The 27,069-nt window shown below is 42.1% G+C and overlaps 1 protein-coding gene and 1 non-coding gene across 5 annotated transcripts; both read left to right on the top strand.

Moving 5' to 3' along the window:
• The first annotated feature begins 13 nt into the window (after positions 1 to 13).
• On the top strand, positions 14 to 26,382 carry LOC125363356. Of its 4 annotated transcripts, none has more exons than XM_048362523.1 (8): positions 14 to 126; positions 10,591 to 10,712; positions 12,294 to 12,432; positions 15,450 to 15,571; positions 18,436 to 18,546; positions 21,615 to 21,721; positions 23,324 to 23,414; positions 26,185 to 26,382. In XM_048362523.1, exons 1-8 carry the CDS (start codon positions 30 to 32, stop codon positions 26,299 to 26,301), a joined length of 906 nt encoding a protein of 301 aa, XP_048218480.1. In that variant the 5' UTR covers positions 14 to 29; the 3' UTR covers positions 26,302 to 26,382. The 4 variants fall into 4 exon arrangements, with proteins under 4 accessions (XP_048218480.1, XP_048218481.1, XP_048218482.1 ...); XM_048362524.1 differs by having other exon boundaries at positions 23,324 to 23,418; XM_048362525.1 differs by having other exon boundaries at positions 29 to 152.
• LOC125363714 lies at positions 7,669 to 7,832 on the top strand. The gene has a single exon (XR_007213306.1). It is a non-coding gene; the product is annotated as a U1 spliceosomal RNA (small nuclear RNA).
• Positions 26,383 to 27,069: the final 687 nt, after the last annotated feature.

Genomic DNA, 27,069 nt, shown 5'->3' with positions numbered 1-27,069 from the left:
ACCCAGACTCTATTGGCTGCGGCGGCGACATGGACTTTCGCTCCGCTCAGCGGGCTATCCTTCAGCTGTTCGGTACTGTGGCTCCCGCCGATCGCACGGCGCTGCTCCAGTGGATGCGAACTACCCGTAAGCACCACAGCCAGATGCAGACGGTGGGGGCAAGGGTGTTTCTTTGGGCACTGACTTTTGAGGCCTTGGGCGGGGTGCAGCCGTGAGTCTCCCCGGTGGTCGCTGTACCCCGGGCCGGGCTCCCCTGGGGGGCGGAGCGCGGCGCGCCTCCGAACTTGGGCGGCTCACAGTGCCACTTAGGATGGCTTTGCAAACTTCGGGCAGGCCTCCAGAACCCCCTGTAGTACCCTCACCCCTTTTGTGAATGTAGGAAAAGGAGAGACTTTTTAGCCCTCCTCGTTGTCAGTCCCAGAGAGCGGATTGCATCTGGAAATACAATACAATAAAGGCTTTAGGCTGTGCAGTCAGTTTACCCTGCCGGTAACCCTGTAGATTAGTGCATTTTTATTTTCTCGATGGTAAAAGGATCCATTTAGTAGTATTTATATCCCTCACCCCGCCCCCAAGGGAAGGTGAAGAGGAAAGAATGACTTCGATTTTTAAACCGTTAATGTAGTAGTAAAAAAAAATGAAAATACAAAGTTAGAGTTGAGGGAGTGTGAGAGATCTAGTTATTGGAGTGAGCTGTTTTGCTCTAGCGAAGCGGAGCTTACTGAGAGTACATGCACAAGTAGAACGTGCTCTTTTCTAAACTACCTACCTATCTATCCTATAGCTTTTTCCCAAAGTTTGATTCCCGTGATTACTTTTGTTCAGACTTCTTACTTCAAATAGCCCTGATTGCTGCAACTACCAACTAGATTTTCAACCTTGCTCTCCTCCGATCTCTTCCATTGTGATGACAGAGTCAATCAGTAGGTATAGTTTTTATAGTAATAATTATTAAGCGTTCTTCTTTAAAATGTTAGTTAACATACTATAAATTAAAGTGAGCTCCTGTATCTTTTTTTTTTCTTCTTTCCAGTCCTGGGTCTTGAACTCAGGGCCTGAGCACTGTCCCTGGCTTCTTTTTGCTCAAAGCTAGCACTCTGCCACTTGAGCCATAGCGCCACTTCTGGCCTCTTCTGTTTATGTGGTGCTGAGGAATCAAACCCAAGGCTTCATGCATGCTAGGCAAGCACTCTACTGGTAAACTACATTCCCAGCCCTGTTCCTGAGCTTTTTGAGGCAAGCACTCTTGCCACTACGCCATATCCCCAGCTCCTGAGCTTTTTGATAAAGCTAGTGCTCTACCACTTGAGTCACACCTCCACTTCTGGCTTTTTGGTGGTTAATTAGAGGTAAGAATCTCATGGAGGGCTGGGATGTGGCTTAGAGCTAGAGTGCTTGCCTAGCATGCCTGAAGTCCGGTTCTATTTCTTAGTACCACATAAACGGAAAAGGCCAGAAGTAGCATTGTGGGTCCAGTGAAAAGGGCTAGCCTTGAGCACAGAGGCTCAGGGACCATGCCCAGGCCCTGAGTTCAAGCCCCAGGACTGGCCAAAAAAAGAAGGCTCTCAGGGACTATGGACTTTATTGCTCAGGCTAGCTTTGAACTGCCACCCTCAAATCTCAGCCTCTGGAGTAGGTAGGATCACAGGCATGAGCCCCCAGTCCCACTCATTTTTCTCTTTAATGACATATTTCTTTGCTGAAATTTTCTGATTTTTTATTTGTTAAAAGAGAATTCAAAAGTGCTTAATGAAATAGTGCTGCTGTAAAATTCCTGTCCTATAATCCAGCATTTCATTCATCTAGATTTAAGCATGAGCATTGTCTTTTCTCATTTAAATTAGAAAGTATTTGCATGTTTTTTATATTATGCTGGAAGACTCCTGATCGTATTTGAACCGTCTCCCTCAGTAGGCAGTTTCCTTGCTTAAGGTTAACTTGTGACAGTGAAGTGTCAGTATGCTTGCAGTGCTGTTCACATCAGCTTCATTATGTCAAACTACAGGGGCTGCTGCTCATCTGTTGCTTGAGAAAAAGACATTTTCCCAAATCAACTTTTGCCACTAACTGGTCTGCTTTCTGCTACTGGGCAGAAGGCTAGGAGACGCCAGGCACAAGTTTCTCTGTCCCTGGATTGATCCACAGCCGCCTCCCCCCTGCCACACCCACCCACCATTGCTGTGGTTGAGGACTGGGGAGTGTGGCTCTCTGGTAGTTTCTCTGCTGTTTTCCTTTTCCTGGTCTCTGGCCACATAAAGCAAGCTTTCCTTAGGTAGTTTGCTTTTGTTTTTCCTGTTTGGGCTTGATGGGCTCCTGAATCCCAGGTGTCTCCAGGACTCCTCTAGACCACATTAAAGATTAAAAAAGCAGAGCTTGCCTTGGCATCCTTCCTCAAGTCCTGAGGGCCATAGAGAGTTCACTTTCTTTTTCTTTTTTTTTTTTTTCTAGTTTTCCGAGTCCTTTGGTTATGCCTATTGGAGTTATTTCTAGGACACTTGTATTTAGAAAATAGCCAAGAAAAATAAGGAAAGTTATTACCTTGCCTAGGACTTGAAGTCCTCTTGGAGCCTTTTTTTTTTTTTAACTTGGATAGGGACTTAAGTGTGATATAGACAGTATAGACAGTCTATAGAAAGTCTATAACTCACTGCTTAGTTATGCCTTGTAGGTCACTAAAGTGTAGGATTTGGATTGGTGAAGGCTAGAGGTCTAGCCTTGCAGAAAAGCAGACATGGATTGGAAGGGAACAGTGTGAACTAGAAGGAATGTGGGGGAAACCTGACAGTCTGCCTAGAAAAAAATTTTTAGCAACTAAAATGGAAGATCAAAAACAAGTGTTGAGCCAGGTACTGGTGGCTCACACCTGTAATCCTAACTCCTCAAGAGGCTGAGATCTGAGGATCACAGTTCAAAGCCAGCCCATGAGAGTCTTATCGCCACTTAACCACTCAAAAACTGGAAATAAAGCTCTGTGAACTGGAAGAAAAGACTGAAGGTGAAGCTCCAAGTAGTAGAGCCCTAAACTTGAGCAAAAGAGCTCAGGGACTGCACCCAGGCTGAGTTCAAGCCCCACAAAATGGAAAAAAACAAAACAAAAAAAAACAAGTGTCAGCAAGGATGTAGAGAAAAGGGAACCCTTGTACACCACTGATAGTTGTAGGGAGGTTCCTCAAAAAACTGAAAACAAAAATACCAATATAATCCAGCAATCGTACCTCTTACAGCCAAAGGAATGCAAGTCAATATGTCAAAGAGATGTGTGCACCCTGTGGTTCACCGAAGCATGATTCCCAGTATCAAAGATACAGAAACAAAATGTCTATCAAAACGTGAATGGGAGCCAGGTGCTGTGGCTCATCCCTGATATCCTAGCTACTCAAGGAGGCTTAGATCTGAGGATCACAGTTTGAAGCCAGCTGGGCAGGAAGGTCTATAAAACATTCATCTTGGGGCTGAGAATATGGCCTAGTGGCAAGAGTGCTTGCCTAGCATGCATGAAGGTTTTGATTCCTCAGCACCACATAAACAGAAAAGGCTGGAAGTGGTGCTGTGGCTCAAGTGGTAGAGTGCTAGCCTTGAGCAAAAAGAAGCCAGGGACAGTGCCCAGGCCCGGAGTTCAAGCCCCGGGACCGACAAGAAAAAACAAAAAACAAAAAACAAAAAACTTCGTCTTCACCTAACCAAAAAAACAGCTAGAAGTGGAGCTGTGGCTCACATGGTAGAGTGCTCGCCTTAAGCACAAAAGTTCAGGGACAGTGCCTGTGCCCTGAATTCAAGCCTCAAAGCAGCACATAAACAGAAAAACCCAGAGGTGGTGCTGTGGCTCAAGTGATAGACTGCTAGCCTTGAGCAAAAGTATCTTAGGGACAGTGCTCAGGCCCTGAGTTCAAGCCCCAGGACTGGCAAAAAAGAAAAAATTTGGATGGTTATATTCTGATTATATGAAGGGCCTTAAAAGCCTAGAATCAGGATATTGAGAAATAAAAACAGCCTAAAAATGTGAGGAGAGTGAAAAGAAAGTGAGTCTAAGCAAGATTAGTTCAAAATAGGTGTGTGTATCAAGGAGCTAGGTGTGAGTTAGTAGTATGTGGTGATGATTGTGACTATGAGGTTATTTAAGAGGGAATGGAGAAGAAATAGGTAAAAGAAAAAAGTCATATTACTGCCTTGGTGAGGTTTCCTTGCTTATGTATTTAATTAAACATAAGTAATAATTAATTTTATCCTTTAGAGAAGCTCTTTTCCCCTTTCCACCTACATATATGTAATTTGAGAAAAAACTGAACTGTCCTTGGGCAGTTGATTATACCTTCCTTCCATCTTTCTCCAAGTAATAATACTGTTATCACACATTCTGAGATAGCTATTAGCTATGTTAAAAGATGTTTGCCCTCACTAGTAATTAAGTAAATACAAATTAAAACAACCAATTTGCTTTTATAGTATTCAGTGCTGTGAGAGTTTGATGACACATATGTTTGGCTGTCATTGTTTGAGTTACTTGTTTCAGTATATAGTCAGTCAGACTGATCTTGAATTTGCTATCTTCCTGCCTTAGTCTCCCAAGTGCTAAGATTGCAGACGTATAAAAACCAGATCAACTGAGATATAGTCTTACTCATATCTGTTAGAGAAAATTGATAAAATCTTCAGGTAAATTTGTAGCAACAGGCTTTACAATATTTTGGGGTTTTTTTGTTGTTGTTTGTGTTTTGTTTTTGTGGTCCAGGGCTTGAACTCAGGGTCTGGGCGCTGTCCCTGAGCTTTTTCCCTCAAGGCTAGCACGCTACCACTTTGAGCCACCACTCCACTTTGTTTTCTGGTGGTTAGTTGGAGATAAAAGTCTCCTGGACTTTCCTGCCTGGGCTAGCTTTAAATTAGTAGTTACAGGCATGAGCCACCAGTGCCCAGCTGCTTTAAAATGTTTTAAGTACTTCCAAGTCTAAGAATATATAGTAAGGAAATAAATCAGAGGTGGAAGATGATGTGCCTCAAAATGTGTGTGACTTTTAACAATTACAACTCTTACCTGTCTATGGGCAAAAGTAAATAGTTAAGAGCATTAGAGACTTTACAATGGAATACCAAACAACCTTTAGAAACATTTCAACAGTTTTTTTTTTTTTTAATTTGAGACTTATCTTGTAGGTTGCCCATTCTAGCCATAAACTCATGGACCCAAGGGAGTCTTCCTCCTTAACTTCTCCTGTAACTGGGGCTGCAGGCATATGCCACAGGCCTGCTTCAACAGATGGAATTTTGGTTCTGTAGAGTAAATACTTATTTTTAAATGCTAAATTCCAGTTTTATGGAAGTTAGAATACCCTATCATTTCATGCTTTTCCAATCTGTTTTATAGCAATTCTTAGGACAAAAAAAAACAAACTTGCTACTCTTTTCTGAAGCTACTAATTATTCTAAAGAGTAAAACGAATTTTAGACTTGTTGAGCTAGAAATTTCCTTTTGAAGTCTGAAAAGTACCCATTAACAATCGAGAGTCAGTAATATTTGAATAAGAAGGTACTTGGAGCCAGGCATCAGTGGCTCATGTCTCTAATCCTAGCTACTCAGGAGGCTGAGATCTGAGGAACAAGGTTCACAGCCAGCCTGGGCAGGAAAGTCCCTGAAACTTTTGTTTGTTGGTCGGTGGGCCCTGGGTCTGGATGCTGTCCCTAGCTCTTTTACCCAAGGCTAATGCTTTACCACTTTGAGCCACAATGCCACTTCCAGTTTTCTGGTGGTTAATTGGAGAAAAGTCTCATGGACTTTCCTGCCTGGGCGGGCTTCCAACTGCAATCCTCAAACCTAGATACTCAGCCTCCTGAGTGGCTAGAATTAAGACATGAGCAACCAGCACCCAGATTGAGAGATAATTTTAAAGGAGGGCTGGGAATATGGCCTAGTGGCAAGAGTGCTTGACAGGAAGCCTGGGTTTGATTCCCCAGCACCACATATATAGAAAACAGCAAGAAGTGGCTCTGTAGCTCAAGTGGCAGAGTGCTAGCCTTGAGCAAAAAGAAGCCAGGGACAGTGCTCAGTCCCTGAGTCCAAGGTCCAGGAATGGCAAAAGATAATGAAAAATTAAAAAAAAATAAAAATTAAAGGAATGATTCTTAACCTCATTTCATCAATCTTAAATAATGTTTAATTACTTGGACTCTGGAGCCAGAAATGAGGAAAACAGCATTTACTTACATGTTTTGGACTGTAGAAGTGAATGCATATTCTATGTGCATAGAGCAAATGCCATACATACATTACTCAGTAAGTATTAGCTCCTATTAAGATTTCTTAAGAAACTTGTGCCCAAGCAGGGGCTGTGTGGGGGAGGGTGACAGGGCTGGAGGATCACTAGCTTGAGAACAGCCCAATCAGCATAGCCAGACAGGAAAAGAAGATGGGGGTTGGGGGAGTAGAGAGGAAGGTGTCCAGGAGGAAAGGAGAAAGGAAGGAAAGAAGAAAAGACTTTCAAGCTAACACTAGACAGTTCTTGCCTTCTAACATTCAAAGCACACGTTAGTGTGCTTTTCTTTCTGTAACTGTACTTACCTTGGCTACCAACATCCATTTATTCATTAGCTCAACCCTAGAAAATCTTACAGCTACATACAGTAAGAAGGAAAATCAAGGGTTGGTAATGTGGCTTAGTGGTAGAGTGCTTGCCTAGCATGCATGAAGCCCTGCGTTCCATTCCTCAGCACCACGTAAACAGCCAGAAAAAGCCAGAAGTGGCGCTGTGACTCAAGTGGTAAAGCAAAAAGAAGCCAGGGACAGTGCCCAGGCCCTGAGTCCCAAGCCCTAGGACTGGCAAAAGAAAAGAAGAAGGAAAATCAATTGTTGGTTTTTGGTTGTGTTTCTGTAAACTTTGAATATGCTTGTAGCCATCATATTGTGTTTTGAAGCCTTTTGGTTCCTTCTCTTTTGTTATGTTCATTCAGATGTTAGATTTATTTATTTAGATGTTAGATTTATTATTGTCAATGTTAAGTCTCCCTCTACCCCTAGTTAAAAAAAAAAAAAGGAGTAAATTGCAAAAGGGGTCACACCTTCCTTTCTGTTCCGCTAGCCATGTAGCTGTCCTGGTTTCTGTCTTGTATCTCCGTAAAATGGGGCATGTTTTCTTGTTTCAAACCCTAAACTGTTGAGACACTTTAGAGCGCTTGCCCAAGACCAGTAAAATACAACAAGCCAAGTAGGAACCCACCCAAGGGCTGCCTGGCCGATGAGAATAAGACCTCACAACGGGGAGGAAATTTCCAAAAATAAGGAGATAAGCAAGCAACTCAATTTAATTTTTAACGTTCTAGCTGAAAAACAAACAAACAAACAAAAAAAACCCTTATTTTAACTAGAAGTCAAGCGTCTAACCTCTCAGATTCTATTTAAGGTTCCGCGCCCGCGTGAGAAAGAAGCAATCGCTGGCGTCACCGAGAGGGCGTGGCGTATGCAAAGTAGAGGCGCGCGGAGATTGCTGGTCCCACTTATATTGGGGCTCCACATCCTGCGTGGGCAATAGTCAAAAGGTGCAAGATGAATTTTCCTGTCGGTAACTGCGAAGCCAAGAGGGCTCTCAGGGAATAAGGGAGTAGAGGTTGCACGTTTGAGGTAACCGTGACTTTAGTGCGAGGCCAGTGGCAGGGTATGGGTCGAGGGGGCAGAAGCAATTCATACTTACCTGGCAGGGGAGATACCATGATCACGAAGGTGGTTTTCCCAGGGCGAGGCTTATCCATTGCACTCCGGATGTGCTGACCCCTGCGATTTCCCCAAATGTGGGAAACTCGACTGCATAATTTGTGGTAGTGGGGGACTGCGTTCGCGCTCTCCCCTGATTAAGCTGTTTAAAGAAAAGACTGGTTTTTTTCCTTACCCAAAGCTTTCTGCTTGAGTACGAAGTTATGGCATAAAGTACTCTTGCGTTGTCCTTATGAAAAGTCTAAGATCTTATAAGGGTAAGGTTTTAAACTTGCATTTTTTTCTGTGTTTTGGAAAGTTTTCCTATAGGTTAATTATGGTTGAAAGTTATGATTTTAGGTCATCAGAGCGTTTTTGTTTGTGAGTTGACAGTTGATCACGCTGTAATTAAACCGTTTTGACACTTTTCATTATAAACATAACCTAGGCTAGTGCAGTACATCACCTATTGTCTTGTCTTGCTCATGTAATCTTTCATCTTCCTACATAATTGTTATAGACATCTCTAGTCAGAATATGTAGCCTTCTTCCTAGTTCATATAAACTCTCCCATTCTGCTGTGGAGGGAATCTAAGCAAGGTTTAGTATTAGCACCTTAACAAAAGTTAGTTGAATTTAAGGCCAAGATGGTAAAAATCCACCAAACATTCCACTTAAATTCTATCTGGAGTGTTTTATTAGTACAATTGTTATTTATTACCAGTCCTGGGCTTTGGACTCAGGGCCTGAGCGCTGTCCCTGGCTTTTTTTTGCTCAGTCACTTGAGCCACAGCGCCACCTTTGGCCGCTTTCTATATATGTGGTGCTGGGGAATTGAGTCCAGGGTTTCGTGTATAGGAATCAAGCACTCTTGCCAGCCCCCTTATTGTTACAGTTTTCTGTTTGTGGTTTACATTATTTCTTAGGAATTATTTGGAGCAGTAGGTTAGATACTGGAGGAAAAGGAAAGGGCTAAAAAGGTGTTTTCATATCAGAGTAAATGCTCAAAGAGAAGTGCTTGTGTGTAAAGATCTATGTAGGGATTTAGAGTGATGTAGTGAAAAAGAAAAATACAGTTTGTGGGCAGCAACTTAGTTTATACAGCTATTGGTCTAATTCTTAATTAACTTTTGACATATTGTTTAAAGACTCAGTTTCCAAATGTCATCTTGTTCTTTCTTTCTCATGAGGATAATAGTTAAATGATTTAGTTTCTATATGAAACTTTTCTGCTTGGGCTGGCTTTAAACCAAGATCCATAGATCACAACCTTCTGAGTAGCTAGGATCAAGGAAATGATGATTCCCTTTAAAAAGAGCCAGAGATTTGGAGGCTACAGAAATGGATGGCGTTTTTCTTCAAAAGTCCTGTTTCCTTCTGTAGCACTTTACCCTCCACTCCCTGCCTTTCTCTCCTTCCCTCCCTCTCACTGGCCTACAACCTCAACCCAAACAGCTGTTTTGGTTGGAAAATGGAGGCAGACAGTCTCACTGTGTAGCCTAGGCTGCCCCTCTACTGAGATTACACATGATTTCCATCATATCCACTCTCCCAGTTAACAGTAAAAGAGACATAGTCCATTTGAGTTCCTTTTCCTCTAGCAACATTTTAATATAAGAAAGTCATAACTGGGCACTGGTAGCTCATACCTGTAATCTTAGCTACTAGGAGGCTAAGATCTGAGGACCATAACTCAAAATCAGCTTGAACAGAAAAGTGCATGGGTCTCTTATCTTTAATTGACCAGCAAAAAGTTGGGAATAGAGGTGTGACTCAAGTGGTAGAACACCAGCCTTAAGCATAAAAGCCAAGGGAGTTCAAGCTCCAATACCAGCACAAAAGAGAGGCAAGTAATTCCACATGCTGTATAAGAGTTGCTCAAGTAGTAGTTTCCTCTCCCCTCCTCTCCTACTTAGAACATCCATACATAGGCCACAGCCTTCAGAAATATACTTATTTTAATTATCGGTTTGTCTTTTTCTCTAGTGCAGTGTCAGGCATGTTATCAACTTTATTATATAGTGAGTACATTTTATTCAAGTCAGGGATATCCCGTTCAGATTAAAATTATTTTAGTAATCCTTGAGTGATATCTCCTAAATTTCTAATATCTGTATGGTCAGAGACAAATTACTGATTATTTATTAGTGGGTGTGAGACCCTAAAAACTTGGAAGGGCTGGGAATATGGCCTAGTGGTAGAGTGTTTGCCTTGTATACTTGAAGCCCTGAGATTGATTCCTCAGCACCACATATATAGGAAAAAGCCAGAAGTGGTAGAGTGCTAGCCTTGAGCAAAAAGAAGCCAGGGGGCTGGGAATATGGCCTAGTGGCAAGAGTGCTCGCCTCATATACATGAAGCCCTGGGTTCAATTCCCCAGCACCACATATACAGAAAATGGCCAGAAGTGGCGCTGTGGCTCAAATGGCAGAATACTAGGCTTGAGCAAAAAGAAGCCAGGGACAGTACTCAGGCCCTGAGTTCAAGCCCCAGGATTTGCAGGGGTTGGGGGTTGGGATCTATTGGAAGCACTATTATTTTTTCTTTTCTTTTCTTTTCTCTCTCTCTTTTTTTTCCCCCCAGTCCTGGGTCTTCTCTACCACTTGAGCCACAGCACCACTTCAGGCTTTTTCTATATATGTGGTGCTGAAGAATTGATCCCAAGGCTTCATGTATACGAGGCAAGCACTCTACAATTAAGCCACATTCCCAACCCAGAAGCACTATTCTTGAATAAAAATAGTTAAAATCCTACTTATTTCTTAAATGCAGTTGGGAGAAAGGAAAACTTCAACATTTTACATTGTGTTTATTGTTTTAAACTGATGCTATCTAATGGAAAATATACTCATTATAATGATTTGATCTAGGTTTGACAAAATGTATAAGAGGTATTTCTTTTCTTCTTTTCCAAGGAGATTTTGATGAATTCACGCATGATAATACTGACATTATGTTGAAAAACATAGCAGATGACCTTCGGAATTGCTTACCTCTAGAAACGATGCTTTCTTCAGAACATCTAGCTCTTCAAAAAGTAAGTACATTAAATAAAATTATTGTGTTTGGGTTGGCGGAAAAAAAGCATTTATTATACATAAATAATTGTTTGGAAGAGAGCAAGGGAATGAGTGGCATTGTCCAAAAGGAAATGTACTCTTTGCCTGACTTATAACTGTAACTCTTCTGGTTCAATAAATATTTATTTTAATTTTAAAAAGTAATTGAGGGCTGGGGATATGGCCTAGTGGCAAGAGTGCTCAGGCCCTGAGTCCAAGGCCCAGGACTGGCCTAAATAAATAAATAGATAATTGAGGGGCTGGGAATATGGCCTAGTGGCAAGAGTGTTTGCCTCGTATACATGAAACCCTGGGTTTTATTCCCCAGCACCACATACACAGAAAATGGCCAGAAGTGGCGCTGTGGCTCAAGTGGCAGAATGCTACCCTTGAAAAAAAGAAACCAGGGACAGTGCTCAAGCCCTGAGTTCAAGGCCCAGGACTGGCGAAAATTTTTTTTGTCGTTTTGTCACAATATTATCGGTCAATTACTTTTTTATTTTTTATTTATTTATTTTTCCTGCCAGTCCTGGGCCTTGGACTCAGGGCCTGATCATTGTCCCTGGCTTCTCTTTGCTAAAGGCTAGCACTCTACCACTTGAGCCACAGTGCCACTTCTGGCCGTTTTCTATATATGTGGTGCTGGGGAATCGAACCCTGGGCTTCATGTATATGAGGCAAGCACTCTTGCCATATTCCCAGCCCCAAATCAACTGTTTTGTCTTCCTGGATTTCTTTCTGATCTTTTTGTGCATACTTGATTTTAACACATACAGCATTTTTTGTGTGTGACTATCCAGGCCAAAAAAAATTTTTTTTTTCCATCCCAGGGGCTTGAATTCAGGGCCTGGATGCTGTCCTTGACCCTTTTTTGTGCTCAAGACTAGTGCTCTACCACTTGAGCCACAGTGTCACCTCTGCCTTTTTCTGGGTAGTTTATTGGAGATAAGATTCTCATAGACGTTTCATGCCCAGACTGACTTTTAACCACAATCTTCAGATTTGAACCTCCTGCATAGCTTGGATTATAGGAATGAGCCACCAGTGTCTGGTGAAAAATTCTGTGTGTGTGTGCATGTGTCCATGCACATGTGTGCACATGCCAGTGCTGGGGCTTGACTCAGGACCTGGGCACTGTCCTTGAGCTTTCGTGCTCAAGGGGGTTAGGGCTCTGCCACTGAAGCCGAGGCTCCACATCCAGCAAAATTCTTTATTATAAGTGAGGTAGTTTCTTCGGAGAAATCACCCAGAGTATCAATTTCTTTGTCTGTAACATATGCTACTTAGGATAGAAAAGATGATCTCTAATATTCCTTTCAGCTAAAATTTTATATATTTCTTTCTAGCCATGTTCTGTATTATTCTAGGTCTAATAAAAAGTGATTGCTGTCTCGGTAATAAAATGAGTAGAGCAGTTCCTGACTTGCAGCAAAACTTGTCTTTCTTGTGTTTTTGCACTCAGAAATCAGCATATGAGCCACTGATGTTTTGCTTTATTTAGCAATAAAAAAAGACCTCTTTGTACTTTGTTTCTTTTGATGTTTTGCTCTCTCCTCCAGATACAGCAGCAGCCAGAACCCACAGTTCACGTTGATGCATTCCTTTATGATGAAGACTTTATTGATTCATTATGTGAGGAAGGAAAAATGAGCAGAAACTACTGCCTGGCTTGTGGCTCCCATCAGACAGCCCCTCTAGGTAGGCAACTCAAGTATGCCCTGGATTTCATGTGTGCTTACATTTGCAGAGTTTTGTCTAAGCCACTGGACATTTTTGGAGACAGTAAATCAATACTTATCTATGCTATCGAGGCCACCTAATGTCCCTAAGAACATCTAGACACCGTTCAATCAGAGATGACTCTCTTAAGTCTAGAAACTAATGTGAAATGACGAAATACAGGGGAAACTGATTCTTCCTACTCACCAAAGATGGATGTATAAACTACATGCTGATGTGTTTAAGGAGAAAAGTAACTTCCAGGAGGGCTCAAATGATCTCCTTGGAAAAACATCTGCGGGAGAGGTCAGATAGGATCCAGCAGTGTTGAGTGATAGGAGTGAGGCACTCAGAATGCAGAACCAGCTAGTCTTGAGCAAAAGCTTTGGGCCATGTTTTGACCTGATGAAACATCTCCAACCCATAACAGAACAACTGCAGTGACGGTAACTTTCTTGCCCCTTAGCTACAACAACAGGAAACTAGATTGACTCCATGTTCTGTTTCTGTACCTTTTGTTCAAACTGGATGGGATTGGGCTGGGAGTATGGCCTATGGTAAAGTGCTCGCCTCGTATACGTGAAGCCCTGGGTTCGATTCCTCAGCACCACATATATAGAAAAAAGCCGAAAGTAGCGCTGTGGCTCAAGAGGTAGAGTGCTAGCCTTGAGCAAAAAGAAGCCAGGGACAGTGCTCAGGCCCTGAGTCCACGCTCCAGGACTGGCAAAAAAAACAACAACAAATAAACAAACTGGACGGGATTGTCCAGGCTTTTGCTTTACACATACATAACCCTGCTCCCTTAGCTTGAGAGATATTATTTAGGCAAAAGATTGGCAACTTTCCAGGTAGGTAATCTTGTGCCTTCTAATACTGATCTTAGATAATATTCTTCTGAAAAGTTAGCTATTGCCAACTTTGAAATCCTTGCTAATACAAAAAGATTATTCCTATATTATAGTTTGGGACTAAACCTGATTTACTGGTAAGATTGACTTCTAAGGACTTGCACAAGAACAATAGAGAAAACACTAAAAAGTGAATTATAATGCCAAATTAAATAGATCTGCTTCATAGAAATTTATACTCAGGGGGCTGGGGATATGGCCTAGTGGCAAGAGTGCTTGCCCCGTATACATGAGGCCCTGGGTTCAATTCCCCAGCACCACATATATAGAAAATGGCCAGAAGTGGCGCTGTGACTCAAGTGGCAGAGTGCTAGCCTTGAGCAAAAAGAAGCCAGGGACAGTGCTCAGGCCCTGAGTGCAAGCCCCAGGACTGGCCAAAAAAAAACACACACACAAAAATTTATACTCAGGCACCATTGGCTCAGGCCTATAATTCTAGCTACCCAAGAAGCTGGGGCTCCGAGGAAAGGAGGGGAGAGACAGACAGGGAGGAGAGAGACAGAAAGCGGGAGGAAGGGAAAGAAGTTTATAGATGAACTTAGACAAAAATCCAAAGGTTATGTTACCTCTGCTCATAAAAATTAGGTTATAAATAATGACTGGATTCCCAGAGCAACTCCGATACCTGCAATGAATCTGAAAGAGCTGTTATCATGAGGGACTCTGACAAATACAGGACAAGGAGTTCAGCTGCACTAATGGCAATTCTGTAGCCTGAGGAAGAAGGACTGCTGTGACCAGTATGACCATCCCAGGCAGATAATGACCACCCAGGCACCAGAGGCGCTTCTGAAGCCTCGGCATACTTTGTATTCTGTTCCAAGGGATTGGCCTACAAAATCCACTTGCTTTGCCACCTTCTGTTAGCTGTAACCAAGGTCTCTCCCTTCCCTGACTTTTATAGATACAGGACACAATATAGTGAGTTTGGGGGTTACCTCCTATTGAAGAAAACCAGACATAGGCTACCACAGAAACGGGGATGTGGAAGGCAAATAAAGAGGCAAGGAATGGATACAAAGGCGGTTAGGGAGGTGTCAGTCTTCCTCGGTAGCTCCTCTCTGGCACTGCAGAATGCACAGGCAGAGGTGGTCCTTGTTTGACACGTCACAGTGTATGCAGCCTTTTGTGGTAGCTTTCAAATTAGCTCTGGGCTACAATGAGAAAGTCAGACAGTGTGGAAATTACAAAACGGTTCTAGGCAAAAAAGAAAAGGAAAATCCAGGACATCCCAGCAGCAGTAAGACAGAAATAAGGACACTAGGCTAGGGACAGACATCTGAGTGTCTATGCTGATCATCTAGTAATGTCTTTTTTTTTTTTTTTTTTGGCCAGTCCTGGGCCTTGGACTCAGGGCCTGAGCACTGTCCCTGGCTTCCTTTTGCTCAAGGCTAGCACTCTGCCACTTGAGCCACAGCGCCCCTTCTGGCCGCTTTCTGTATATGTGGTGCTGGGGAATCGAACCCAGGGCCTCATGTATACGAGGCAAGCTCTCTTGCCACTAGGCCATATCCCCAGCCCTAGTAATCTCTTAAATATCAGACTTAATATTTGTTCTTCATTAATACAGCTCAGAATAGATTGATACAAATTTATCCCATTAATATTTTCTGAAACTGGGCACTAGCAGCTTTTGCCTGTAATCCTAGCTACTCAGGAGGCTGAGATATAAGGATTACAGTTCAAAGCCAGCCCTGGCAGAAAAGTCTTGAGACTCTTGTCTCTAATAAACTACTCAGAATGGGCTGGGAATGTGGCTTAGTGGTAGAATGCTTGCCTAGCACTCAGAAGCATGAAGCCCTGGGTTCAATTCCTCAGCACCACACAAACAGAAAAGGCTGGAAGTGGCTTTGTGGCTCAAGTGGTAGAATGCTAGGCTTGAGCAAAAAAGAAGCCAGAGCCCAGGTCCTGAGTTCAAGCCCCAGGACTAGTCAAAAAAAATTTTTTAATAATATAAAAATAAAATTTCTGAATAAACTGGAGGGCTTTCATTGTGTACTTTATAAATACAAGCAAGATAATTAGAAGTACAGAAACTTGCAATAGTAATAGCCACAATTTGATGTTCCCTCTGTTCTGATTCTCCAGGATTTATTTCTCATTCCTTCTCCATCGTGGAACTGCAGTTCATTTATCATCATGTCCTCCCCGACCTGTCAGGAAAGGTCTTGGTTGACGTGGGCTCCAGGCTTGGCACAGTGCTCTATGGGGTAAAGTCCAGCTGTGGACATCCTCAGCATTTGGAAAATACTTTCTTCTCCTGCTGGTATCAGCTTTCTTTGCCTGCCACCATCCAAGGTGACAGCTTGGCTTTATTTATTAAAAATAACAGAATGAGGATAAAATGGTGTGTGACATAGGCAAGCTCCTAATTCTATTGGATGGTAATGGTTGCGTCTGGAATTTCAAACACCAACTGTCTGCTTTCCTTTACCACCTTGTCTCTGCAGTGCAGGTGACAAATGTAAACAAAACAGGCGTGTGGCTTTTGTAACAGTGCTGTTTGCCAGTCTCTACGGTCTTCTTAACTCTTTTTACCTTGCACGGTGCTGGGATGAAATGGCGTGCTGGGCTTTGATAAGAACCCTTAGAAAACGGACAAGAAATCCTTGGGCAGCTTTATGGCAAGTCAGTTAACACCTCTGGGTCTCTAGTTCCTCATCTATAATGAGAAAACTAAATGATACCCAATGACACATCTTGTTCCAATTTTCTCTGATCCAGAGTTTGAATGTAGGTATCTGGTTCTGAAATATCACTTCAATGTCGCTTTTCTTTTCAATTCAAATCATGTGACTTTCTAAGTTCTGAAATGGTTTTTATCAAAAAACACTGAAACATGGTTTCTGGTTGTTATTAGTAGACATGTTAATACATGTGGCCAACAGCAGTAGAGACTCATGCCAGAAACCCCCACTCAGCTCCCAGGCATTGCCTGCTTTAAACAGAAATGGTTTACTCTTCAGTGCTTAATTTCTCAATGTGAGAAGTTTTCTTTTTTCTTTTCTTTTTTGCCAGGTTTGGGGCTTGAACTCAGAGTCTAGGCGCTATCCCTGAGCTTTTATGCTCAAGGCTAGCTCCCTATTGCTTGAGCCACAGCTTCACTTATAGCTTTTTGGTGGTTAATTGGAAGTAAGAGTCTCATGGAACTTCCTGCCTGGGCTGGCTTAGAACCACGATCCTTGGTTCTCAGCCTTCTGCGTAGCTAGGATTACAGGTGTGAGCCATCTGGTGCTTGGCAAAACTTGTTTTCTACATAGATAAATACACTTTGAGTGTTTGTTTTAATTGCTTGGTTGCTGCTTTTGTTATTTGGGCTTTTCTGGGGGGGAGAGGGAATGTTTGGTTTTGTTGTCCTTGTTTTATTATTATTATTATTATTATTATTTTGAAATGGGAGTCTTGCTATATCAACCAAGCTGGCCTTGAACTCCTGAGTACAGCCATTCTCTGGCCTCAGCCTCCTGAGGCCACCCTAACCAGCTTGCTCAACGCCTCTTTTGTTTAGAAAACAGTGGAGATTAGGATTGTTGTTTCCTGTATTTTTCAGGTGCTAATATTCAGATTTGTTCAAAAAGTGAAACGCTGACATCCCTATAATCCCAGCACTCGCCAGGCTGAGGGAAGGTGCTCACGTTCCAGGCCAGCCCAGCTGGGCTCCAAAAGAAGTGTTCAATTAGTCTAATGCTAAATAATTCTGCCTATGTGGGTATAGTGTTGGTGTTAATAAATTTAAATAGATGGACATTTCTCTTTCTATTAGGTCACTGAGTCAGTCAATTATTGTACACATATATTACACATATTCTGAAAATCCTTGATAAAGCTATAGATTGGATTTTTTTTTTTGCCAGTCCTGGGGCTTGAACTCAGGGCCTGAGCACTGCCCCTGGCTTCTTTTTGCTCAAGGCTAGCACTCTACCACTTGAGCCACAGCACTACTGTTGGCTTTTTCTGTTCATGTGGTGCTGAGGAATGGAACCCAGGGCTTCATACATGCTAGGCAAGCATTCTACCGCTAAGCTACATTCCCAGCCTGGAATTTGATTTTGTTTGTATTGGTTCAAGTGAATCTTAGAAAATGACCACACATGGGCTTTAGCCACAGCTCTACTTCCAGCATTTTGGCTAGTTGATTGGAGATAAAAGCCTTCATGACTTCCTCCCTGCCCAGGCTGGCTTCAAACCTTGATCCTTAGGTCTCAGCCTCCTGAGTAGCTAGGATTATAGCCATGAGCCACTGGGATCCAGCTATATCATCTTTCCTTGACCATCCATTCTTAAGAAATTGGTTAGTTAACTTGGCTATGCACCAGACAGACTGCCATCAGTCTTTGTCCTGACTCAGGCTACCTTCCCTAGTGTCACACTCTGTGTGAATGAATTACCACCATGTCTGTTCAGATTAACTCATTTCTTCCTTTCTTGTGTGTTTTGTTTTGCTTTGCTGGTCCTGGGGCTTGAACTCAGGGCCTGGACACTGTCCCTGAGCCTATTTATGCTCAAGGCTAGTTCTCTACCACTTGAGCTACAGTACCTCTTCCAGTTTTTTTGAGTAGTTTATTGGAGATAAGAGTCTCAGGCTACTTTTCTGCTCGGGCTGGCTTCAAACTGTAATCCTTGGATCTCAGCCTCCTGAGTAGTTAGGATTACAGGTGGGAGCCACTGGCTCCCAGCTTCATTTCTTCCTTTCTTTTGATATAACTTCTCTAGAAATTGGGTAGTAGAGAATCTGTATGTGGTCATTTTTATCATTTTCAACTTTTTTAAAATGCCCAGTTTTTATCAGGAAAATTAAGAAATAAATCTAAAATTATAAATCCATGATGGGAACTAGTATATGACAATCAAGGCCTTGGTCAGTACAAGTAAATTTCTATAGATTGAAAAGTTTTACATAATCAAGACGTTTCATTTTATACTTACTTCATTGGGCTTTTTCTTAGGTTTGACTTTTTATTTTGTTTCTGATTTTTTTTCTTTTTTAAAGTTTGACTTTTTAAATTTCAAGTAGAAATAAACCCACACTAAAAAGTTAATTCATTTACACCAAAATACATTTTCCTGTTTTTAGGGTTACCTTTACAGTTCTGCTGTGCAACTCTATGGAGTAGAATTGAATGGAGACTTTTGCCAATTGCAGGAAATGATCATAAAAAAATACCAGTTCAGTGACAGAATAAAGGTACTTCAAAATATGTATCATGTTTTCTATGTATATCTTACCTGAACTCAATCTCTTCTACATTGTTTTTTAACTTGTTCTTGGTGGTTGTATAGAAACAGACCAAGTTGGCTTTAATATTTTAAAACATTAGTAAAACTGACATGTTATAATTTTATCACTCATATTTCTCTTCCTTTCTAATTTTATTAGACAGTAGAAATTTTTTTCTTAGTTTTGTCCATATCAGGTATAGTTTTGGTAGCAACATTTTTTTAATCTCTAGAGGTTTGCTAGCGCTGTATTTCATTAAACTGTTAATGTTGAAAATTTTTAAAAGGGCTATATATCGCTCAGGTTAGGTAACTTCCTTATCTAAGTTTACAGAAGGTATTGTGGATACCACAGAATAGCAGTTCATCAAGGATGATGCCTTGGGTTAGGTTTTCTTTTTCTCCTATGAAAAAGAAAAAAATTAAAAACCAGACAAACAGATTGCATTTGTTAATGTAGCAGTCCTGTCATTTCACTAAGGATCTTGTACTTAGGATGACAACATAGTACTAGCTGTCTCTAGTGTTAAGGGCAACCTAATGTTAAAACACATAGTCCAGTAAAGATATTTTTTTAAAAGGATCTAGCCTTCCCCATTTTTTATGGGAATGTAGAACAACTTCTTGTTTTTCCTTCCCCCGCCCTTTTTTTTTTTTGGCCAGTCCTGGGGCTTGGACTCAGGGCCTGAGCACTGTCCCTGGCTTCTTTTTGCTCATGGCTAGCACTCTGCCACTTTAGCCACAGTGCCACTTCTGGCTTTTTCTATATGTGTGGTGCTGAGGAATCGAACCCAGGATTCTTGTATGTGAGGCAAGCACTCTACCACTAGGCCATATTCCCAGCCCCTTTCCCCATTTTTGTAGAAGGAAAATATTTTATTTCCTCTTCTACTCTCTTTCTCCTCACCATCATCTTAGGAATAGAGAGATAAATAATCATAGTGAATTCCTTGTCCAGTAATAATAAGTTCACAGAATCTGGATGACACACCCACACAGCATGCACAAGTGTTCTAGGTTCAATCCCTAGCTTAGCAAAAATTAATTTTAAAAAATCATGATTTTTCTCACTGTTCCATATGTTGTGAACAATAGCACTGTTCTTACATAGCAACAATCACAAAGCAGGAATATGTATTTAATTGAAAATTGAGATTTAACACTCAGGATCTCTTAAGAATCATAGTTTACAAATGGGTAATCAAGTATTTTCTTGTTTTTCTAAGATTATATATATATATATATAAAATGTATATTTCCTTTTTTCTTTTTGCCAGTCCTGGGCCTTGAACTCAGGGCCTGAGCACTGTCCCTGGCTTCTTTTTGCTCAAGGCTAGCACTCTGCCACTTGAGCCACAGCGCCACTTCTGGCCGTTTTCTGTATATGTGGTGCTGGTGAATCGAACCCAGGGCTTCATGTATACGAGGCAAGCGCTCTTGCCACTAGGCCATATCCCCAGCCCGCATATTTACATTTTAAAAGAATTTTACCCTTTCCGGTGCCAGAGGCTCATGCCTATAACCCTAGATATTCAGGAGGCCGAGATCTGAGGATCGCGGTTCAAAGCCAGCCCAGCAGGAAAATCCATGAGACTCATCTCCAATTAACCACCAGAAAACTGGAAGTGGCACTGTGGCTCAGGTGGTAGAGTGCTAGTCTTGAGCAAATAGCTCAGGGACAGCACCCAGGCCCAGAGTTCAAGCCCCGTGACCAACAAAAAATAAAATAAAATAAATTTTAAGATGTATAAAATATCCTTTAATTTTCAAAAGGAAATAGGCAGATATACATCCACCCATATTATTTACATACTTTTCTGTGGCTACCAGCAGCTTATGGTTATAAAGTTCCCTTTCCCCACCTCTGCGATGGGGATAGCTCAGGACCTTGCACATGTTAAAGAAGCACTCTTCCAGTGAACTATATATCCCCTAAAAAGCTTCCTTGTATGCCATACTATAATTATTGGAACTCTCTCCTTTCCTTCCTTTCTCACTTGATCTTGGCTTACTCCCTCCTTGGCCCTTTTATGGAGTTAATTATAATAGTTTTTCATCCTACTACTAGATTGCAGTATATTTGAGAGCATATGTTTTGTGTCTCATTCATGGTGGTTTCTATATCCCTGCATTTATCTTGCACGTAGGAGATAACCAGTAAATGGGTTGGGCAAATTAGCTGCAAGTGTGGCTCAAGCAGCAGAGTTTCTGCCAAAGCACCTGCCAAGCCCTAAGTTGAAACTCCAGTACTGACTCCCTAAAAATAAAAATAAAGGTTTCCTTAACCTGGAGCAGACACTTATGGGCTCCCACAATGAAATGAACCAGGCAGTGTAAGGATGGCTGGAGGAAAAAGCAATTGAAAAGGGATGGAAGAAATAGGGGTAACTGTTAGAAGTAGGGTGAACAAGCAGGTTCGCTTACATGTCTAATTAACATCCACTTTATTTATGAAGGAAACCTGCTGTCTAAGAGTACAAACCTACCTGATGATAGAGCCTGATGTGAATCTAGGCCTTTTGACTCTTATAACTATGATAGAAATAGAGTAGAGGGCTGGGAATATGGCCTAGTGGTAAGAGTGTTCGCCTCTTATATATAAAGCCCTGGGTTCGATTCCTCAGCACCACATATATACAAAAAGGCCAGAAGTGGTGCTGTGGCTCAAGTGGCAGAGTGCTAGCCTTGAGCAAAAAGAAGCCAGGGACAGTGCTCAGGCCCTGAGTTCAGTCTCCAGGACTGGCAAAAAAAAAAAAAAAAGAAAAAAAGAAATAGAGTAGAACATCTCTGAACTAAGAGTCGAGAGAACATCTATGGAAAAAAAGGGGAATAACATATGATTCAATAAATATTCTATACAAAACAAATCATAGCAAGGGTTTGGGTTTTACTAGCTAGGCAGTCACTCCTGTGGGAATCCCGCAGGCTGCTCTTCCCTGGGGCAGGAGTGCGGGTCGCTCATGGTTCTTCTGTGCGCTGAGCAGGGCCTGTTTCTTACACGGCATGCTTCTCTCACGTGAACTCACTCTTCTGTAGGTGCTTCATGCAGACATCTGTACCCAGGGCCCACTTCTGCAGGATGCTGATGTCATCATCATGAATAATGTCTTCGAATATTTTCTTAATGAGGCACAACAGATAAGGTATGTTATTTTTCACCTAGGAAATCCATTATAAAAATATATCCATGGGGCTGGGGATATGGCCTAGTGGCAAGAGTGCTTGCCTCGTATACATGAAGCCCAGGGTTCAATTCCCCAGCACCACATATATAGAAAACAGCCAGAAGTGGTGCTGTGGCTCAAGTGGCAGAGTGCTAGCCTTGAGTAAAAAGAAGCCAGGGACAATGCTCAGGCCCTGAGTTCAAGGCCTGGGACTGGCAAAAAAAAAAAAAAAGCCTCACAGACTTTCCTGCCCAGCTGGATTCAAACTGTAATCCTCGGATCTTGTCCTCCTGAGTAGCTAGGATTACAGGTGTGAGGCACTGGTACTGGCAAAAAAAAAAATTTTTTAAGACTTGTTTAATTCTGTAGTGTTACATTAAATTTTTTTGGTGGTTCTGGAGTTTTAACTAAAAAGCCAGAAATGGAAGTGTAGCTCAAGAGGTAGGCCACTAGGCTTGAGAAAAAAAAGCCCTAAGTGATAGGGTACTGGCCCTGAGTTCAAACCCCAATTTTTATTTTTTTTTATTTTTTTTTTACCAGTTCTAGGCCTTGGACTCAGGGCCTGAGCACTGTCCCTGGCTTCTTTTGCTCAAGGCTAGCACTCTGCCACTTGAGCCACAGCGCCACTTCTGGCTGTTTTCTATATATGTGGTACTGGGGAATTGAACCCAGGGCTTCATGTATATGAGGCAAGCTCTCTTGCCAGTAGGCCATATTCCCAGCCCCAACATTTATTGAAACATGAAAAAAGAGCCATAATACGTAGCCCCTTAAAGATTGCTTTCTTGCGCTTGGTAATATGCACTAATGGCTCCTTTACATCTTTATAGCTTGACAGCTCATTTCAATACACTATTGTCTGGATGGACAGTGTCTTTATTCTCCTGCTAAAGGACATCTTGGTTGCTTCCAAGTTTTAGCAATTATTTTAAAAACTGCTATATTCTTATGCTGATTTTTGTGTAGATTAGTCTTTAATTCTTTTGGGTAAATCTCAGAGAATGCAATACATGGATTGCATGGTAAGAGTATTTTTAGTTTTAGTAGAAATGACCTGATGGCTGGAGTTGTAGCTTACAGATTTAGTTATTTATTATTATTATTATTTTTGGCCAGTCCTGGGCCTTGAACTCAGGGTCTGAGCACTATCCCTGGCTTCTTTTTGCTCAAGGCTAGCGTTCTGCCACTTGAGCCACAAGCGCCACTTCTGACCATTTCTACATATGTGGTGCTGAGGAATCGAACCCAGGGCTTCATGTATACAAGGCCAGCACTCTTGCCACTAAGCCATATTCCCAGCCCCAGATTTAGTCCTTGTTCAGCATGCTCAAGGCCTGGGGTCAGACCCAAGCACTACTAAACAACAACAAAAACCAAGCCTTGTAACTATCTTCCACATGGCTGCACCTTTCTTCATTCCTACTAGTCTCCAATGAGTTTCTTTTGTTCCGCATGTCTGCCAGCATTTAGTGTTTTCAGTGTTTTGGATTTTTTTCCATTCTAGTAGGTGGGTAGTAATAGCTCATTATTGTTCTAATGTAACTTTTGGTGTTTTTTTTTTTTTTTTTAAATGTATTGTAGTGCCTGGGAATATATCAGCCACAACATAAGGAAAAAAGGATCATTGTTAGTGACGGTACCAAGCCTTGAAGATTCTCTTTCAGGCCTTCAAGTATGTAAGCCACTTTTAAACAATTATACCACATGATCTCATTGTGTATGTCCATACATGTGTGTATTGAGCCACGATCCTCCCAATCTCAGCCTCTCACTTAGCGTGGGACGACAGGCACATAGCTCCGTGCCTAGTGGGTTAAAAAGAGGAGGTTTTGTGAAGTTTTCTGCTCTGGCTGGCCTTGAATCACAGTCCTCTCTTTCTCAGACTCCTACGTAGGATTAGAGAAACCTTAGTCACTAGTGCCCAGCATACTTCTCCAGAACTTTGTTGTCAAAGGGTTTCCCTCCCTCTTTTGTTCTCTAGTGCTGGTGTTTTGAACACCAGGCCTCGCATTTGCTAGGCAGGCGCTGTGCCACAGAATCACACCTCCAGGCCTGTTTTGAAATGGCTAATTTTGAGATAGGGCCTCACTTTCTACCCAGATGCACTCCTCAACCACTACACACCTATTTTAAGCTTCCTTGTTGGTTCTCGGATGACAGGCACATACCACTGGGTCCAGCTTCCCTCTGTTGAAATGGAGACTCACAGAGTTTTCCGCCCAGGCTGGCCTCAAACCATGATCCTTCAATTTGCCAAGTTGATTGGATTATAGGTGTAAGCTACTGATGCCAGTAGTGACCAAGAAGGCTCGCTTAAGTATGGATTTGTGGTTTATTTCCTGATCTTAAGAGTCCTGAAATATATTTCACATCTAAGTATAGATTGATTCCCTTGCTTCTCTATTCAACTTTTTAAACTAGTTTTAAGTTACCAAACACTAGTGGGGTTGGGGGGAATTTAGCTCAGTGGAAGAATGCTTGCCTGGCAAGTGCAAGGCCCTGAGTTTGGTTCTCAACTTTGGGGAGGGGGACAGGGTGAGGGGGGGGAAGACAAAGGAAAAAAGAAGGCAACCAACACTAGTGAATATTCCTAACAGACTTAGAACACCCATATCATATCCAGGAGCAGTAGGCCATGCCTTTAGTTCCAACTTTGTGGGAGATCTCGTATCTCTTTTGCACAAAAGTTCAAGACCAGCCTAGACAACAGAGACCCCTTTCTTAAAACAAAACAAAAAGCTAAAATACTTTTTTGCATGTCCAGTGTGGTAGCTAATGCTTGTAATCTTAGTTGGTTGAGAGGTAGAGATTAAGATAATCAGAGGTTGAGACAAGCACAGGCAAAAAGTTAGGGAGACTCTATTTTAACCAATAAGCTGGTCATGATGATACACGCCAATCATCCCAGCTATATTAAAAATACAAGGAGGAGGATCAGGCCAGCCAGGATTGTCCCCTATGTGGAATAATAACTAAAGCAAAACTATTATTTGTTGTGTCTATAATTTGTGTATATATATTGAAATAATTTAGTGGTTTTTCACTTACCAGAATAACAGCTTTCACACTAAACACATAAATCTTTCCAAACAACGATTAGAAATGGCTTAATAGTTAAAAAATAATAATTTTTATTTTATTTATTTATTTTTTTTGCCGGTCCTGGGGCTTGAACTAAGGGCCTGCGCACTGTCCCTGGCTTCTTTTTGCTCAAGGCTAGCACTCTACCACTTGAGCTACAGCGCCACTTCCAGCATTTTCTATATATGTGGTACTGAGGAATAGAACCCAGGGCTTCATGTATACGAGGCAAACACTCTACCACTAGGCCATATTCCCAGCCCACTACAATATTTTTAAAAGAGTCTATGTAAACTCTGGTTAACCATATTATTTTCCTCCTTAAGAAAACTTTCTGGTAGGGGCTGGGGATATGGCCTAGTGGCAAGAGTGCTTGCCTTGTATACATGAGGCCCTGGGTTTGATTCCCCGGCACCACATATACAGAAAATGGCCAGAAGTGGCGCTGTGGCTCAAGTGGCAGAGTGCTAGCCTTGAGCAAGAAGAAGCCAGGGACAGTGCTCAGGCCCTGAGTTCAAGCCCCAGGACTGGCCAAAAAAAAAAAAAAAAGAAAACTTTCTGGGGCTGGGAATGTGGCTTAGCGGTAGAGTGATTGCCTAGCAGGCATGAGGCCCTGGGTTTGATTCCTCAGCACCACATAAACAGAAAAAGCCAGAAATTGCACTGTGTCTCAAGTGGTAGAGTGCTAGCCTTGTGTAAAAGAAGCTCAAGGACAGAACCTAGTCCCTAAGTTCAAACCCCAGGACTGGCAAAAGAAAAAAGTAAACTTTCTGTGTGGTGGTGACTCAGTTTCTGTGGCAGGGATTTGTGTTTGTGATGTCAGGGTCTCATGAACAGCCATGCTGTGTTTTCTGTGTACTCTTAGGATTATTTTAGTCTACTGATGGACTTACTATACTGATGCACTTACTATACTCTACCTACTCCATGAGACTGATTCTTCTATATTTTATTTTTTCAAGTTCCAAAATCAGAATGAAGTAAGTTTCTGAATCCACAGACCTGCCATGTAGTGCAATTCAAAAGTATTCATGGGGCTGGGAATATGGCCTAGTGGCAAGAGTGCTTGCCTCCCATACATAAAGCCCTGGGTTCGATTCCCCAGCACCACATATATAGAAAATGGCCAGAAGTGGCGCTGTGGCTCAAGTGGCAGAGTGCTAGCCTTGAGCGGGAAGAAGCCAGGGACAGTGCTCAGGCCCTGAGTCCAAGCCCCAGGACTGGCAAAAAAAAAAAAAAAATTATTCATGTGGCCCCACAGAGTGACACCTACGATGTCAAGTCCTGTGTACAGGATGGCTTTGGATAAGCCCGTAAAGTGGCTCAGTGTGTAGTGTTCAATGTTGTCTTCTCTTTCCTAGGCCAATATAGAGTTACCCCTCTGGGTTGAAGAGGTGCCGCTGAACTATGAGGCATACCCACAAAAGGACGTCGACAGAGAAGCCCTGGAACAAATTCATTTATATAAGATTCTCTAGCACTAAAGCAATCCTATCTCATGTAGTGACGCATTGAGTGTGTTACAAAGACAAGGAGACATCCCAGTATCCTACTACAAACTTTTCTGTGTGTTCTCTGTATACTTTGTGTGTGGTTGCATAGTTTTATATGTATATGCATCCATATGAGTGCCTATGTAGGTACATATACTATGCTGCTCTACTTTGTGTGATAATATAATTAAAATATTTATTTGAATTTTATTTTCCCTTTTGTTCTGTTAAAAACATAACTGTGAAAAAAATAAAAACGTAACTGTGTCTGTCTTGACTCATTAAATCTATAAAAATAGGACACCCAAAAAGCCTAGACTTAGTTTTATTTCACGAGAGAAAGGAAAGTCTCTGCATCCTGCATTCTGCATCCTATTACTGTATCTGCTCCATAAATTCCTTACAGCATAATCTGAAGAGATGATGATAGGACTGAAATTGTAAAACCTACAATTCCTCACTGAGCCTGAGCTCTGCTCTCTCTCTTTTCCTTCCTTCCTTCCTTCCTTCCTTCCTTCCTTCCTTCCTTCTTTCCTTCCTTCCTTCCTTCCTTCCTTCCTTCCTTCCTCCCTCCCTCCCTCCCTCCCTCCCTCCCTCCCTCCCTCCCTTCCTCCCTCCCTCCCTCCCTTCCCCCCTTCCTCCCTCCCTTCCACCCTTCTTTCCTTCCTTCCTTCCTTTCTGAGTGGTACTGGGGTTAGAGTTCTGGACCTTGAATTTGCTAGGCAGGCACTCTACTACTCGAGTCATGGCCTA

The sequence above is a fragment of the Perognathus longimembris genome, chromosome 14 (assembly GCF_023159225.1).
Source record: "Perognathus longimembris pacificus isolate PPM17 chromosome 14, ASM2315922v1, whole genome shotgun sequence".
Lineage (NCBI taxonomy): Eukaryota > Metazoa > Chordata > Mammalia > Rodentia > Heteromyidae > Perognathus > Perognathus longimembris.
Note: the sequence above shows the minus strand (reverse complement) of the source record. Positions and strands in the feature narration are given on the sequence as shown.